The sequence below is a fragment of the Aythya ferina genome (assembly GCF_964211825.1).
Source record: "Aythya ferina genome assembly, chromosome: 5".
Taxonomy (NCBI): Eukaryota; Metazoa; Chordata; class Aves; order Anseriformes; family Anatidae; genus Aythya; species Aythya ferina.
Window position 1 is genome coordinate 17,296,525 of NC_140301.1, and position 16,210 is coordinate 17,312,734.

A 16,210-nucleotide genomic window follows, 5' to 3' on the forward strand; every position below is an offset into this window, starting at 1 on the left:
ACAACATCATGATCTTGTGACTGTACGGTTGGGCAGGTAATTAGATTAAGGGTCAAGCGTGAGAGATGGATTAGTTTAAGCAGTAGGTCTGCATATGGAGTGTGTCTTCCATTTGCCTTCAAACATATGTTTGAAGTATTATTGTAACGCTCTTTTCTTAATATTTAGACTTTGAAACAAGACGGCATGGTGGAATCGATGCAGCTAGATCTGGAGCAGACAAATGAAGAGCTTGACAAACTGAATACAAGCCATTTAGAGGAAAGATCTCAACTAATTCAAGATCTCCAGAAACGCGAAAGAGAAATTGATAATCTTAAAGAATCACTGGCAGAAAAAGAGAGGGAAATATCTGCCTTATCTTTGAATATGACAGAATATTCTGAACAGGTTGTTATCCTGAAGCAGCAAGTGCAATGCAAAGAGGAAGAAATAAGAGGGATGGAAGAAGCTTTATCAAAGGCTGAAAGGGAAGCTCATTTACTGAAAGAAGTACAAACAGCTGATGTCAGAGATGCAAGTGTGAAGATATCTGTCCTTTCTGAGCAGAGTAATACAATGAGACTAGAGCTAGAAAGAGTTAGAGTTGAGAATGAAGCTAAAACCAAAGAAAATGAGGAATTAATAAGACAAATCAGTGAGAACAGCATTACAATTAAGGATCTTCGTTCCGAGATCAAGGCCAGCAATGTTACATACCATAACAATCTTATGGAGTGTGAGTCACAAATTACTTTACTGAAAGAACAAATTAGCAAATCATCTGAAAAGCTACAAGAAACTGAGAATAAACAAAGAAAAGAAACTGAATATTTGAAATCTCAGATTGAGGAAAGCAACACACTAAAAGAAAAATGGAACAGTTTGCTTAAAGAGAAAGAGAGTAAAGAACAGACACTTGAAAACGAGTTAAAATCAATTAAAGATTTATACAACAAACTAATTTTGGAAGATGCTAAAAAAGATGAAGAGTTAGCTCAGTTGTGTCAGAAGCTTACAGAACATACTGAACATCAGGAAACAATTAAAAAAGAATTACAAGAGAAACAAGAGATCATTATTTCATTAGATAAGAAGCTTGGGTTTTTGGAGCAACAAAATGAAGAGACTAAACTTAAATTAACTGGAGATCTGAAAGCCAAAGAGACATGTTGCAAAGAGCTTAATAACCAATTAAGTGAAATACATAAACAAATTAACAAGATGGAAATAGAGACACAAGAGAAAGCTTCAGCTAATAAGCAATTGCAGGCAGATCTTGAGGGGAAAGAAGAAGAACTGGCAGAGCAAATAAAAACAAATGAACAACTGAAAAAAAGTATAGATGTAATGGAAAAAGAGAAGCAACAGTTGATCAGTGAAAATGAGAATTTGTCCAAACTCCTGGATGTAAAAGAGTGTGAATTGTTAAAGAAAATCCAGGCTGTGGCAGAAATAGAGAACAAATTATCTGTTAGCACTGCCGAGTACCAAAAAACTGTTTCAGTACTAAATTGTGATAAAAACACTCTGGCAAAAGAGATTGAACAACTTTCAGTACTTGCAGAGCAAAAAGAAAATTCAGTTGCAGAACAGCTGCAGAAGAAAACAAAGGAATGTAATGTGTTAGCTGATCAATTGTTTGAAAGCAAGGAACAGGCACAACAGTTGCATGAACAAATGCAATCACTTCTCATTCAACTGAAGGATGCCAAAGACAATGAGATAAAGAAAGAAGAAATGATAAATAGTAAGTTATCTGAATGCGGTACCCTAATCCAAGAGCTCAGCCATAGTAAGGAAAAGAATTTACTACTGCAGGAACAAGTTCAAAGCTTAACTTTGGATATTGAAGCTAAGAGCAGGTGTCTAGAAGAAAAAATCCTTCAAAATGATTCATTACATAAGGAAATGGAAGACAGTAAAAATTATGTTGTGGAGTTGCAGGATGAGATTAAAAATCTTAAGGAAGAAAAAACAAAGTTATCTCAGTGGGTAGAGGAAAGAAACCTGACTGTAAAAAGTCAGGGTTCAGAACTCGAGAAACTTCATAAGCAAGTTTCAGACAAAATTGAAGAAAGCAGAGTGTTAAATAATCAGCTACAACTATTAAGCAAAGAAGTGGCTGTGCTTAAGAATGAAAAGGAAGACCTTTCAAACTTACTGAGCGAGAAGTCACGTGAATTTCAAGTTCTTCAGTCACAGTTGGTGCAGCAGCAGTCTGAAGTTACTTCAGCAAGGCAACAAGCACACACAGCAGCTCTAGAAAATGAAAAATTGAAAGTAGACATTGAAACAGTAAATGCTATGGCAACGAAAAAGTCAGATGAAGTAGCTGCTTTAACTTCACACTTGTCCCAACAAAGTCATAATATTTTGGCTCTGAAGGACCAAATTGATGGCCTAGTGATTGAGAAAGAAGACTTAAGAACTGTCTTAGAAGAAAAAGAAACTCTAATTTCTGAAAAAGATGTTTTGATACAGCAAATGAAAGATAGTAAAATGGCAGGAGAAGGGCAATATTTGCAAATTGTTTCAGATCTGCAAAACCAAATACAAACCCTAGGTTTTGAAATCAGTCAGCTTAGGCAAGCAATGCAGGAAAAAGAAAATGAATGTAAGAGACAAGCCCAAGAATTAAAGTTATTAAAAGATAAATCTGAAGAGTCTGATGTACTTAGGGTTCAACTGTCTGAGAATATGGAGGTTATTTCTGACCTTCAATATCAGCTTAGAAATGTGACAGAAAAAACAGCACAGTTAAATGATTCAATTACACAGAAGGATGAATCTTTAAAACAAAAGTCAGATGAGTATGTCAGTTTAAAAGCACATCTTTCTGATGTACAGGAATCATCTGTTTTGCAGCAGAAGCAGTTAGAGCTTTTAACTTCAGAAGCAGAACAATTAAAAGCACTTGTTTCAGAAAAAGATTCAACTGTCAATAGTATGTCATTGTTCAGTGAGAATTTAAAGCTGCAAATTCAAGAAAAAGAGAATGAATGTGAGGTATTAAAGAAACAGGTGGTGGAGCTGGAGGATGTGAAATTGAATTTACAAAAAGAGTTACAACATCAGAAGAATGTAATAATTGAGATGGATCGTTCATTGTCAGAAAAGGAATCGTCTCTTGTAGAAAATAAAAGTCTCCTCAAAACTCTGAAGGAGAAAGCAAAGAAAGATGAAGAGAATATAAATTTAATTTCCCAACTCACAACTCAGGTACACGACCTAACAAAAGAACTACAAAAATCTAAAGAACTAGTCCATGAAAAAGAGAATGCTTTGGTTTCTCTTCAGGAAAAAATTGAAGCACAGTATGAACTAAAAACTGAGTTCGATGCAGCTCTTAATAAAAAAGAAGAAGTTATTGCTGGACTGCTTAATTCTGTGAAGGAGAAAGATACAAGTATACAGTTGGCAGATAGCAACATTAATATTCTTTCTAGTGAGATTGCGGTTCTCAGAGAAGAATTAGAGAAAAGTGATGCAGCCATGAAAAATCTTACTAAGGAATTTCAGGAAAAGAATGAAGACTTTAATATTAATCAGAAAAAAATCGATTCTTTGACAGTTGAGCTTGAGACTGTAAAAAATGAATACCAAAAAGCACTAGACCAAATAAGTACATGGGAACAAGATTTACAGCAAAAAGAATTGGCTGTGGAGTCCCTGCGTGTGACGTGCAGTGAACAGGCAGATAACATAGCATGTTTAAAGTTAGAGCTGACGAATGTAAATTCCAAATCATCTCAAGACAGCCACGACAATGCGCTTTTAATAGGTAATCTGCAAAGCCAGGTAGAATCTTTACAGAAAGAAAAAAATATGTTACAAGAAGATGCTGATAAACTGATGGCTGAAAACACACAGCTTACTGCATCTCAAAATCATTTGCAAAAGAAATTGGAAGAGCTCCAAGAAATTAATGAAAAACTAGAAACCAGTGAGAATTATTCAAGAATGCAGATAGATGCTGTCAAACTGCAGATGAAGACTGAAAAAGAGAAGTTACAGATGCAGGTTAGTGCGAAGGGTGAAGAACTTTCTAAGTTAGAACTTAAATTTAAAACTCTAGAACAAAATCTACTTGAGTCAGAAAACAAATGGGTGACAGAACTCGATAGGGCAACTTTACAAAATAAAAATCTTACTGAGCATTTGAGCAGTTTAGAAAGTGACATGAAATCAAAGGATAACAAAATCCAGTCTTTACAGCAAGAGCTGGATCTTTCCAAAGAGGAATTAACTCAAACCCTATCTCCATTACTTAATAGTAAGCTTTTGTATAAAGAAGAGAATGCACAGACTTCAGATTCCCAACTGCAGCTAACTGATAGTAAAATTCAGTTGGAAAAATTCTCCACTCTGATAACTACTATTTTGAGCAAAGAAGCAGAAGGAGAACAATTGCAACTGATTCTTTTAGAAAAACAGAAGGAAATAGATATCATAAAAGATGAATTAAAAAGCATGCGATTACTTGAGAAAGAGAAGGAGTTGCTGCAGAGTGATATTGAAAAAATGAAGGGTACCTATGAATCTGAAATTGAATGCCTATCACAAGAAATGGTCACTGTCAAGGAAACATTATGTAAGCAACAGTCTCTTTTGAAAGAAAGAGAGGAATCATTTGCAGAAATGAACAAGCAGGTTGAATTTCTTCAGGACAAAATAAATAAATCAGAAGAAGTAGTAAGAACCAGTCAAGAAAAACTGAATGTTGAAGGTAAAAAAGTAGCAAGTTTTCTTGAAGAAATGGGAAAAAAAGATCAACTCATAGAAAACTTAACTTCACAGGTAAATCAGCAAAAGGATTTAATTTCTGGTCTAAGCCAGCAGCTGAAAGAAAAGGACTGCTCTGTTGCCCAGGTCATGGAATCATTGTCAAATGAAATGCTGAATTTTTCAGAAGAGAGGAATACATTAAATCGCAAGCTGCAGGATCTGGAAGCTGTTCATAATAGTTCTGTAGAAGAACTAAATAGAGTACTGCAGGAACTTGGGGATTGTAAGAGAGAACTGGAATGTAGTCAAGTTATGTTAAGCGATAGAGAAGCTGTTGTTAAAGATTTAATGAAAGAAAAAGGGGAGATGCAGTTTAATCTTGAGAAACTTGGCAAGGAAAAAGAGAATCTGAAAAAGAAACTTCAAGCAGCACTGATAGTAAGAAGGGATCTAATGCAAAAAGTTGGAAAACTAGAAAAGAGTGGACAGGAAGAAATAGAAAAAGAGCAAAAAAAATCAGAGGAGTTGTTGAAGAAAGTTACTGAGTTAACAGACAAGCTGAAACTAGTTGAAGTACAAAATAATGATTTTGAGTCTAATCTTGGAACTTTGAAGCAAGAACTTTTAGAAAAAGATGCCAAAATAAGTGATTTAAATGAAGTGTTGTCTGCAAAGGCCTCTCATTTAGAGCAACTTGAGACCAGTATTGCAGGACTAACTGATGTTATTGCTGAAAAACAAAATATATGTGAACAGAACCTAAAATCTTTAGAAGAAAAGGACTGCATGCTTGCTCACCTACAATCTGTGCTTGATGAAAAAGTAAGTGCATATGAAGAGGAACGTTCTCAGCTCTTTATAGCTCTTGAAAAGGTGAAGTCTGAAGTTCAGAGGGAAGAATTATTGAAAAATTACAATTCTGAAGAGACCAATTTAAGTGCTGGGGACCATAAGAAATGTTTGGACTCCAACAGTGAAATTAATATTATGAATCAATTAAAAAGGGAAAAAGAAACCTTACAGGGGGAGCTTTTGGGAAAATGTGAAGAAACTGATGTGAAGAGTTTGGAATCAGAAAAATCAAGAAGCAAGGTTCAGATTGCATCCTTGAAAGAGTCAGAAAACGTAGTAACTTCAGTAACAAGGAAAGAGACTGAATTAGAAGAACTAAGAAGTAATTATGCAAAGATTCAGGAAGAAACAGACATGTTAAAGGAAGAGTTGAGAAAAATATTAGTTGAATTCGTTGGGGAAAGAGAAGAAACTCTTAAAGTTGACTTAAACTCTGTGAGACAGCAGGAACAGTACCAGGAGCAATATAGGGACAGTTTGTTGGAGGACTTAAAGCAGCTAAAGAAAAAGCTGAAAGCATACGCGGCTGAAGTTGTAGACATTAAGGCAATGCTTGAACATGTCAATAATGAGAAAGAAACACTTATTAAAAAAAATGAAGAGGATTACAAGATGAGTCAGGAGAAAATGCACAGATTGAGAATGAAAGCTAAGAAGGAGGTTGCAGAAAAGAATGAGGAAATAGAAGCATTGCATTCTTCACTTAAGGATTTCAGAGAGAAACTTGATCTGGAAAAGGAATTATTAAAGGAAGCTATAAAGGAGGGCCAAGAAGAAGCCCACCGTTATAAAGTGGCATTGGAAGAAATGAAGAGCGAAAAAGAAGAGCTTCTTAGTTGTATAGAGAAGTCCAATTTGGAGCTAATTAATATGAAAAGTGAGGTAAACCATTTCAGTGAAGAAAACGAAAAGCTTCTGAGAGAGCTATGTATACTACATGAGAAGGCTGAGATAAGTAGTCCTGTGGTGTCATGCAAAGAGTTTAAGGAAGAAAATGATACTGAAAAGGAACAGAAAGAGTTCTGTTTAGAAAGCAATTCGCTTCAAGGAAAATTGCAAAGTAAAAGCACTTGTTTTCAACTATCAGAGACTGATTACTCTGGGAAAACTAAACTGAAAGAAACAACAGAATATCAAATCCAGAAAGAAATGCAAATAGGTCAAGAGCCACTGGTAAAAACTGTAAATGTAAATAATTCTAAACCACAAGAGCAAAGAACTACAGCAGAGGAGAGGCCTAGAGAAGACCGCCTTCAGAGAAAATTACAAGCAGCTTTAATATCACGGAAAGAGGCCCTGAGAGAAAATAGATGTCTAAAAGACCAGATTGATAAGCTGATATTAGAAAGGGAGGAACTGGTGAACAAGACAGGTACACTTGAACAATTGTTGTTAGAGGTTGGTAGAGAAAAGCAAAGTTTGAATACTGTTTCTCCAGTATCTGAAGAGGAGAGCCTTGTTTCTGAAAATGCTAGACTGTTGACTGAAAATGAAAACCTCACTGCTGCATGTGAAAGTCTTAAATCTACCATGGAGACTATAGTTCAGGAAAAAGAGGCCTTCTCTTTCCAGCTAAATACCTTAAAAGATTCTCAGACAGTTGAATTAACAGGATGGAAGGCTAAACATAGTGAATTAAAGCAAGAGTATGAATCGCTCCTTCAGGCTTACGAGAATATCAGTAGTAAAATAGCAGATATGAGGCAAGTTATTGATGCCACTAGAAAAGAGAAGCAAGAGGCTATTCAAAGATTCAAAGAAGGAGAATCTGAGAAGGAGGCTCTTGAGAAGCGTTTTCAAAACCTCATTGATGAAAATAATGTTATTAAGGACCAACTGAAACAACTCAGTGAATCCAAGAAATTGGAAGTTGATGAATTACAAAGTAAAGCAAAAAGGCAGATACGTGAGCAAGAGGTGAGGATAGAAGAACACAAGGATCGTCTTCAGGAGCTCACTCAGCAGAATCATCAGCTGACAGAGGAAAACGAGCAGCTGAAGCAAACTTCTGAAAGTTTAAAGCAGACTTTAGAGAATATTCAGAATGAAAATGACATTCTCCATAATAACATCAGTGTAACTAAAGCAGCTCTGGAAGACCTTCAAGGTCAAATGGAAACATACCAAAATGATATGCAATCTAAAATGACTGATGCATTGTATGAGAATGAATCGTTGTTAAAGGACATTAACATGTTAAAGGATAAGCTCTCTGAAAAAGAACAAGATGTGCTTGTCCTAGAACAAGAAAGAAAATTAATTTCAGAAAAAGTGAAAGAAACTGAAAAATCTTTGGATTATAAAAATCATTGTATCACGAAGCTGGACATGGAATGTAAAAGTCTTAACCAAGAAATTGTTAGTCTAAATGAAAAAGTTAAGATTTTAGAGGATGATAAATGTCTGTTACAAGAGGAATTAGAAAATGTACAAGAAAGTTCTTACAAAGTAAAGAATGAGAGAGAATTTCTTGAAACAGAATTGCTTAATCACATTAAAAAAATTGATCATCTTACTGATAGAGTGAAATCAGTACAGATGCAGAATAACTTGCTGTTACAGCAACTGGAAGACTTAAAGGCAGAAAAATGTAACGTGATTAGAGAAAAAGAAGAACAGCAGTTACACCTTGTAAAAGTGTTTGAGGAGAAGGTGAAATGTGCCCAGAGAGATAATAGTGGAAGTAAAAACAAAACAAAAGAATTACAAGAACTCTTAAAGGAGAAACAGCAAGAGATCAACCATTTGCAAAAGGATTCTATAAAACTCCAGGAGTTGATCCTGGATTTGGAAAGATCTGTGAAACTGTCACAGTCAAAAAGTGAGAAATTTGAAAAGGACTTAACTAATATGTCGGAAAAGCTTGCCAAATCAAATGAAGAAATAAACCATCTCAATGAAAAGCTTTCTTCACAGGTGAGCTTGTTGGATCAGTCAAAGAATGAAGTGGACAGGCTTACAGCCGAGAATCTAAATTTGAGAAAAGAACTTAAGAAGAAAGAAGATGAACTACAAATCCAAAAGAGAGAACATGTGACAGAACTGGAACTTAGTCTTCAACAATCAAAATCGGTTCACAAAAGAGAGTTTTTGAACCTGGAGGAAAGACATAGTGCCCTTCAGAGAGAAAAAGACAGGGCAGTTAGTGAGATTCATGCATTGCAAGAGGAAGTTAACTTTAAGGATTCTCAAAACAAGAAACTTCAGGCAGATTTGAATGCAGCTTTGGCACGATTAGCTGCTTTTGCAAAGTGTATGTCCTCTCTTCAAAATGACCGGGATAGGGTAATCACGGAAATGAAGACCTGGGAAATGCAGTTCAAAGAGGCCATCCAAAGTAAAGAGAAACAGATAGAAGACAGTAATAAAAGGATAACGTCTTTACAAGATGAACTGAAAGACAAAATGACTCAGATTCAAGAACTGAATATCAAATATTCTGTGGTAGAGGAAACAAAGGATGAACTGTACTTGAGGCAAAAATCTGCTGATACACAACGGCATGAAGAGCTCTGCAAAATAAAAGAAGAGAATACCTCTTTTTTTAACAGGCAGCAAGAATTGGAAAGTGCTCTTCAGTCAAAAGAAGAAGCTTTGCAAGCACTCCTTAAAGAAAATAATTCTCTTAATCATCTCATAGAGAATAGTAAAAGTGCAGGAAGAGAGATAAAAGCACTGGAAAGTAATTTTACAAGACAAGAACAAGAATTGCAACAGCTTCTAGCTGAAAAGGAAAAAATTAATGCTGAATTGGAAAAGCAGATTACCATTTCTGAGCAAATGAAAATCATGCTAAATAATAAAGATAAAGAAATTTCTTTACTTATTTCTTCAAAAGGTGATGAAATTTCTGACTATCTGGTTCAGGTACAGACTCAACATAGACAACAGATCAAAGAATATGAACTTCAGTTAAGGTCTCTGCAGAGGGAGAGAGAACAATCTGAGGAGTCCTGTCAGAGGATGGAAAATGAACTAAGAAATCTCCAGATGAAAGCAGATAAAGCAGATCAAGATAAGGCTGCAATTGCCAGTGAAATAGATGCTTTTAAAAAATCAATGTCATCTCTTCAGAATGATCGGGATGATCTTTTTTCTAAATACAAAGAGTTGGAACATCTTCACCAAACTGTCTTACATGAGCGGGACAGTCTTATAGTTGGCAATGCAAGTGAAAATAATGCTTTGAAACAAGAATTAAGGATACTTCTCAATCAGATAGACGATCTTCATTCTGAAAATGCAATGTTAAGTGCACAGCTAATTAAGTATAGGGAAGATCTTAACCAAGTTTTATCTCTGAAAGATCATCAACTGAAAGACTTACTTAAACAGAAATTGGATTTTATTAAAGGCCTTGAAAAAGAAAAATACGATCTTCAAAAGCAAATAAAAGACATGCAACTATCCAATCAACTGCAAATAGACACTGCTATATCTCTGGAACATGAAAATAAAAAATTAGTGTCTAAAGTAAATGATTTAGAATCTTTAATTGCATCATTAAACAAGGAGAAACTTGTTTCTGAATCTGGAGAGAAATTGTTAACTAGTGGTAGTATTCAGAAAAAAGAATGTGTATCTGATGGACTGTATGGAGCAAAACTTCAGAAGAGGATTCAGGAAGTCCAGAAATCAGTGGGCAGAAATGCAGATGGGGAATACAGTAACACTCTTTTGACACCTGAGCATGGAGATGAACCTGATGCTTTAAAGGAGGTGATACTAGAAATTCAATCTCAGAATAGAGAGCTGAGATCCCAAAATGAGGCCTTTGGGAAAGCAATGACTGCTCTACAAAATGACAGAGATAGGATAATAGAGGACTTAAAGATACTTCAGAGCAAATACACATCAGAACTCAAGTCCGAAAAAAAGAAAGGAGACGAACTTGAAGCTGAATTGGATTCCTTTAAATCACATCTTGTCAATATGCTCAAAGAAAATGATCTTCTGAATAAGGTGCATTTTGATGCTGCAACTAAGGTTACACTTCATCAGATTGGTGATGAAATTGAAAACCTCTGTAGGACATTAGTCACCCATGAGTTGGAGATTAGCAGACTGTCATCTGAGTGTGGGAATTATGTTCACCAGATTGAAGCATTTTCCAAGGCTATGGCCAGTCTTCAGGATGACCGAGACAAATTGCTGCAGGAACTCAGCAAACAGAAGGTAGTTTCTGAAACTAAACAGGGAACAGCTTCGTTTCCCATTGCTTGCAACAGCATCGGTGAGATAAATTTTTTTAAAAGTAATTTGGATAGGCCTCAGATCAATTGGGAAAGATTGGTAAGTTTTAAATAGCTACATCAATGTGTGTTTTTTTAATACTTAGAGACATTATGGATTCTGAAGTTTAATGTCAAGATTTATGCAAGTGCCAAGAAAGCATAGTATGATTAGAGAAGACATGCTCACAATTTTGATAGTTAAGGTAGTTATCCTGTTAAAGAAGAGCAAATGGGAAAACAAACAAACAAACAAAAAAACATAATTCTGTTCTAGAATTCTAACACTAATAGAGCTTCAAGCACATATTTTTCATTCCAGCTCACTAATCATGTTTATTAAATGTAGGCTAAAGAAGGAGCCAGCCTTGCAGCTGTTGAAATATCAAAACTGAAGACCAAGGTTGATGAGTTGGAGAAGGCATTGCATCAGACAAAAGCCTTCCAAGCAGAAACCGAGAGAGAGATTGCATCATACCAGAGTGAGCTTGCTGGATTGAGGTAACAAATAATACAGGTGGATTTTGTTTAGAATTCCTCAATGTCTTCACAACCTGACAGTAAACTGACAGAATATTATGTATTGTCTACCAGAAGAATATTTCCATAATATTCGCAGTCAACTTCACACAGTTCTCTTTCTTCCCATTTATCTTTGTAACCTTCTGTAGTGATCTCTTTGTTTATGCAAAATTTCAATCAATCTTGAATGAATGTTTTCTCTCCAGCTGGTGACTTGGGTATATGAAATCACAGCTTAAGAATCATATTTCTATGCATGGTATCATATTCTCTTCTCAGTAAGAGTAACCATTGGGATGGCTGAACGTTTTCTCCATTTTTTTTAATAGACATCTGAAATATTGCAAGTGTGAGCCAACTACATATTGAAAATTAACTTCATTTCACATTTGAGCAATATTTTTGTAGATTGAAGGGTTCACTTCAACATTATTCACATCTTGCACTATCTGTGTGAAATGAATAATGTGACGCCTTTCTGTGAATACCATATGAGGTCTGCGTTCAAAGAAGGTAGTAGGCATTTTTAAGTGGCACTCAGTAGAGACAGATCAATATTTGGTTGTCCTAGACTGTTCAAGTTTTAAACTAGTTGGAGGTGATTCGAAGTGTGAAAACATGTTATCATCAGTTCAGTGAAAATAATTTTGTTTGAATTTCAGGCTAGTAGGCACTATCCCTAGTGCCTTACTGTATTTTACTGTCTGTAGTACAATTTATGCCATTAAAGCCTCTGTCAGATAATACCTGTTTTATACTAGAGAAGGGTGTGTGTGTGGAGGGGGGATGTAGATCAGAAGGCCAGCCCCACATTTTTCTTTGCAAATGTGAGCAAGTTAGCATGAGATAATTCAAACCACATACTAATTAGTAGACTTGACAGGTTGACAGTTTTTTCCAAGTATTTTTCTAAACTTCAAAAGCGTATTTTAAATTGATGTTATGCCCTTTGTAATTTCATTTGTATTATGACAGCACTTTCTGGAGATGTAGTATGTTTGCTTATTTAATAGTATTTTGAGTCTAGGCACTCCTCTTCAAATTTACATTGTTTGAAATGGAATAGACTGTATATCTTGAGCAGCACTCAACACTACTATAACCTAGGGTTGCTCTGCTGCCCAACATTATTCTTTAGATAGCTCAAGTATGTATTGCATTAAGAAATATTATTATCTTTAAAGACAGTAGACTCTTGTCTCCAATCCAATGAAGTAAACATGATGATATCACTTTCAAAGCTTTCTTTTTTTTTTTTTTTTTTAAAGCAGACCTCTTCAAACTGAAATATGCATTGAGAATGTTCATAAAATGGACCATATTTACATATATTTGCTTAAAAACTGCTATTATTTATTTTAGAAATAACAATTAGAACAACTTTATCATTCTCATTGACTTGTATCTAGTATGTTGTTATTTAATGGCTAGTTTGTTATTTTATGTTCAGAACGGAAAAAAGCCTCCTCCTCTCAGAGTCCGAGGCACTGCGAAATCAATGTCAAATGACAGTTGCTGAGAAAGACCGACAGATTGCAGAACTACAGAAGCTGCAAGAAGACTTGATTGTTAAGAAATCAGTCTCCACCAGCGGCAATTACCCAGTCAAGGTAAACAAATAAAACGTGGCAGGTAGCACTAACCTGCTTCAATTGATTTATTGTACAGCACACTTCCTAAATGAAAACTATATTGTATATGATAGTGAAGGGTGGGATGTTAATGGGTGCATTAACTTTATGTCAGTGCTTCTGGGGTCAGTCAAATCAGTGAACTACAACTATCTCACTACAGGAAGGACATTGAGGAGGTGGAGCACGTCCAAAGAAGGGCAATGAACCTGGTGAAGAGTCTAGAGAACTAGTCCTGTGAGGAGCAGCTGAGGGAGCTGGGATTGTTTAGCCTAGAGAAAAGGAGGCTCAGAGGAGACCTTATTGCTCTCTACAACTACCTCAAAGAAAATTGTAGCAACGTCAGGGGTTGATCTTTCTCCCAATCAACAAGTGATAGGACAAGAGGTTTAGGTTGGATATTCAGAAAAATTTCTTCACTGAAAGGGTTGTGAATGGAACAGGCTGCCCAGGGAAGTAGTTGAGTTAGCATCCCAGGAGGTATTTAAAAGATGTGTAGTAGATGTGGTGCTTAGGGACATGATTTAGTGGTAGGTTTGGCAGTGCTTGGTTAGTGGTTGGACTTGATGATCTTAGAGGTCTTGATTCCAAGCAAAGGAGTTGCAATAATTTAAAACAGTTTTTAATGGAGTCTGATGTTGATCAACTTCTTTTAAACAATAAAAAAGTTTCTTTTGCAATTATAAAATAAAAAACTTGCTGATGCGATATGTTGCAATGGTCAAAAAACATTGAAAGAACTTTCATAAAGAAATAATGTAGTTGTAAAGGAAAAGGTGAAGGACTGCTACAAACCAGTAATACTTACTGAGTCTTAGCCAGAAAGGAGTAACAATTTACTATAGTTGAATTGTAATGGTATTTGCACCTGACTGAGTTGCTACTGTTAGTGGATTACTTAAGTTATCTTCCAAGTGACTATTTTAGGTTAGTTAAATCCAGAATACGATATGAAGAAGTTCAAACTAGATGAATGAGGAAGAATTTGGTTCAGCAGTAGACCTGGTATTGATAAATACAGAGATAGATAATGGAAAGAAAAAGAACTAATACAGTTTACAGCTTTCTCGGTTAATTCTGTAAAATCAAGAAGAGAGCAGGGAACTTTCAGACAGCTCACAGAAGAATACTTAAGTAGTAGCTGAGATGAAACATGCTATGCCCACGAGTGAGAATATAACTCTGGAAATTCTGGGTCTATAATTCTGGTTTCTTTTGCCAATTTGGTGTCATTTGCAGTTGCAGTATTGTAAAACCAGTGTCACTAGTTGTTCCTGTGGCACATGTTTGAAAGAGAGTAGGATGTTGTACTATTATTTGTAGGGTGCCAACAATGTATTTATTGGCCACTGAATCTTTGCATGTTATTAGAGTTAATCAGCTGTCTCCTGTCTGTTTTTGCAGATTATCATTAAAGATTTGAGGAAAGTAATATTTTTGTTTGCCTTTTCTGTGCCAAAGGAAGTAGAGATGGGCTATCTTCCTTGTATTTTATTAAAAATAACATTTTAACTGGTCAAATTATGCCTATCATATGTTGTTCGTTTTTCATGGTTAAAACAATATATCAAAGCTGTTGAACCATAATGTCCGTTGGGTTATGGAATATTTTATGTGGTACAAGTCTTTATTTCATGATTTTATGAGAAGATAGATTCCAGAAACCATTGGAGGCAGACTGCTTTCCTTCATTATATCAGATCAACATCATAATGTTGGCCTACTAGATACTTACAACTTCGTCCTTTTCAATTAGTGATAGAGTTTAATTATTTTTGAAAAATGGACTTTCAGCTTTAAATTCATATTTAGAAAATAGCTATTTTTTTACCTTGTTATGAATATCCTACATTATTAACTAGAAAATTGATTTTAAAAGGTGTATTTTGTTCATCTGGCTTTACTGTTTTTCCACTTCTGTGCTTCATGCTATTTGCGAATGTACAATTTAGTTGGCATGTTTCTTCATGGTATTTTTTTTTGTATTGAAGTTTTAAGTTGAAAATATTTAGTAGTACATATTTAGTAAAGCCTCTTGCAAATGCAAGATTAACTTGTGAGAATGAAATAATCTTGTGAAAAGGATATCGTTGTGTAGTCCATATGTATTTAGTGTTGAAATTGTATACTATTTATAAAAATTCCCATGTTATTTACCATTGAATATGGTGATACTTTAAGGTTTTAGAAACTGCCTCCCTTGCTGGAAGTGCAGACAACCCTGAGGAAATCAAACATGTCTTGGCTGAGAAGAATCAACTTCAAAATGAGTTACAGCGCTGTCTTCAGGAGATGCACCAGAAAGATCTGCATTTACATCAGATTAATTCAAAGGTAACTTAAAACAACAACCATCGTCCTAAAGAGTTAATTTGAATTTGAGAGTTGTCAACATAGAAGTACTGCTGAACTGGTGGTATCTCACATAATTGAAACTGAGTGCTTTAAAACTTAGGTTCTTCATAACATCCCAGTTGGCTCAGACTACAAATTGCAAACTTAAGCTCAATGTGATGCTGCGGCCTTCCTGGCTACTTATTCGAGTGAGATAAGTTTATTTGAATCTGCATTCTAAAGAGACATTGCTGAACTTGAACTCAAAGTATTTTTCATTAGACAGAAACAGATGTCTGTCTTAGCTGGAACAAGATTTTAGCTATGTCATACCAAATGTTAAAAACCTCAAAAATGTTTCTTAACAGTGTCTTTATGAACCCTTATGTGGCTGTTAAGATGTGGGGGGTGCATGTGTGTGCATGTGTGTTCAGTTTTGTTAGCAGAAGTTTGTAAACGTTCTTGGAAATTCCCTAAACAGTTATCTTGCTTCATGTAGTTTGGTATGCAGAGAAAATGAGGTTTATGTTACCTTTCATCTGTGATTGTGTCTGTTTTCACTGCTTCACCCAAACGTTTTATGAATCTAAGAACAATTTCAACAAAATTTTAAAACGGGCATAGTAATCTCAAGCTCCCACAAGATGAGTATGTGGGTAAAGGGTGGAGACCCAAATTACTGTTCTGTTTTTGAAAAGATGAAAACTCAACAGCTGTACATTCCTTGATTGTCTGATGAACATGTTTATACTATTCAATTTACTTAGCTATATTCATTGTCCGGAAGTCGGAGCTAGGTATACTGTACTTGGCCACACAGGGATGTCATAGCAAACATGGGGAGGAAAGCATTGGGGAAAAGCTGCAGTTACCCTTTTGTCATATAGATTACAGAGAAAACCAATATGCAGGTTTTATTATTTCTGCTGCTCG

At 35.4% G+C, this 16,210-nt stretch overlaps 1 protein-coding gene across 13 annotated transcripts in view; it reads left to right on the forward strand.

Moving 5' to 3' along the window:
- Nucleotides 1-16,210, forward strand: part of LOC311438119 (uncharacterized protein) — a 45,378-nt gene that overhangs the window by 23,859 nt on the left and 5,309 nt on the right. For 9 of the 13 annotated variants that reach the window (XM_084522178.1, XM_084522186.1, XM_084522183.1 and 6 more), the window contains 4 exons: nt 169-10,851; nt 11,140-11,291; nt 12,763-12,922; nt 15,125-15,277. In XM_084522178.1, the coding sequence (XP_084378304.1) occupies nt 169-10,851; nt 11,140-11,291; nt 12,763-12,922; nt 15,125-15,277 (11,148 nt within the window). The other 4 variants (XM_084522189.1, XM_084522181.1, XM_084522182.1 and 1 more) reach the window with 2 other exon arrangements.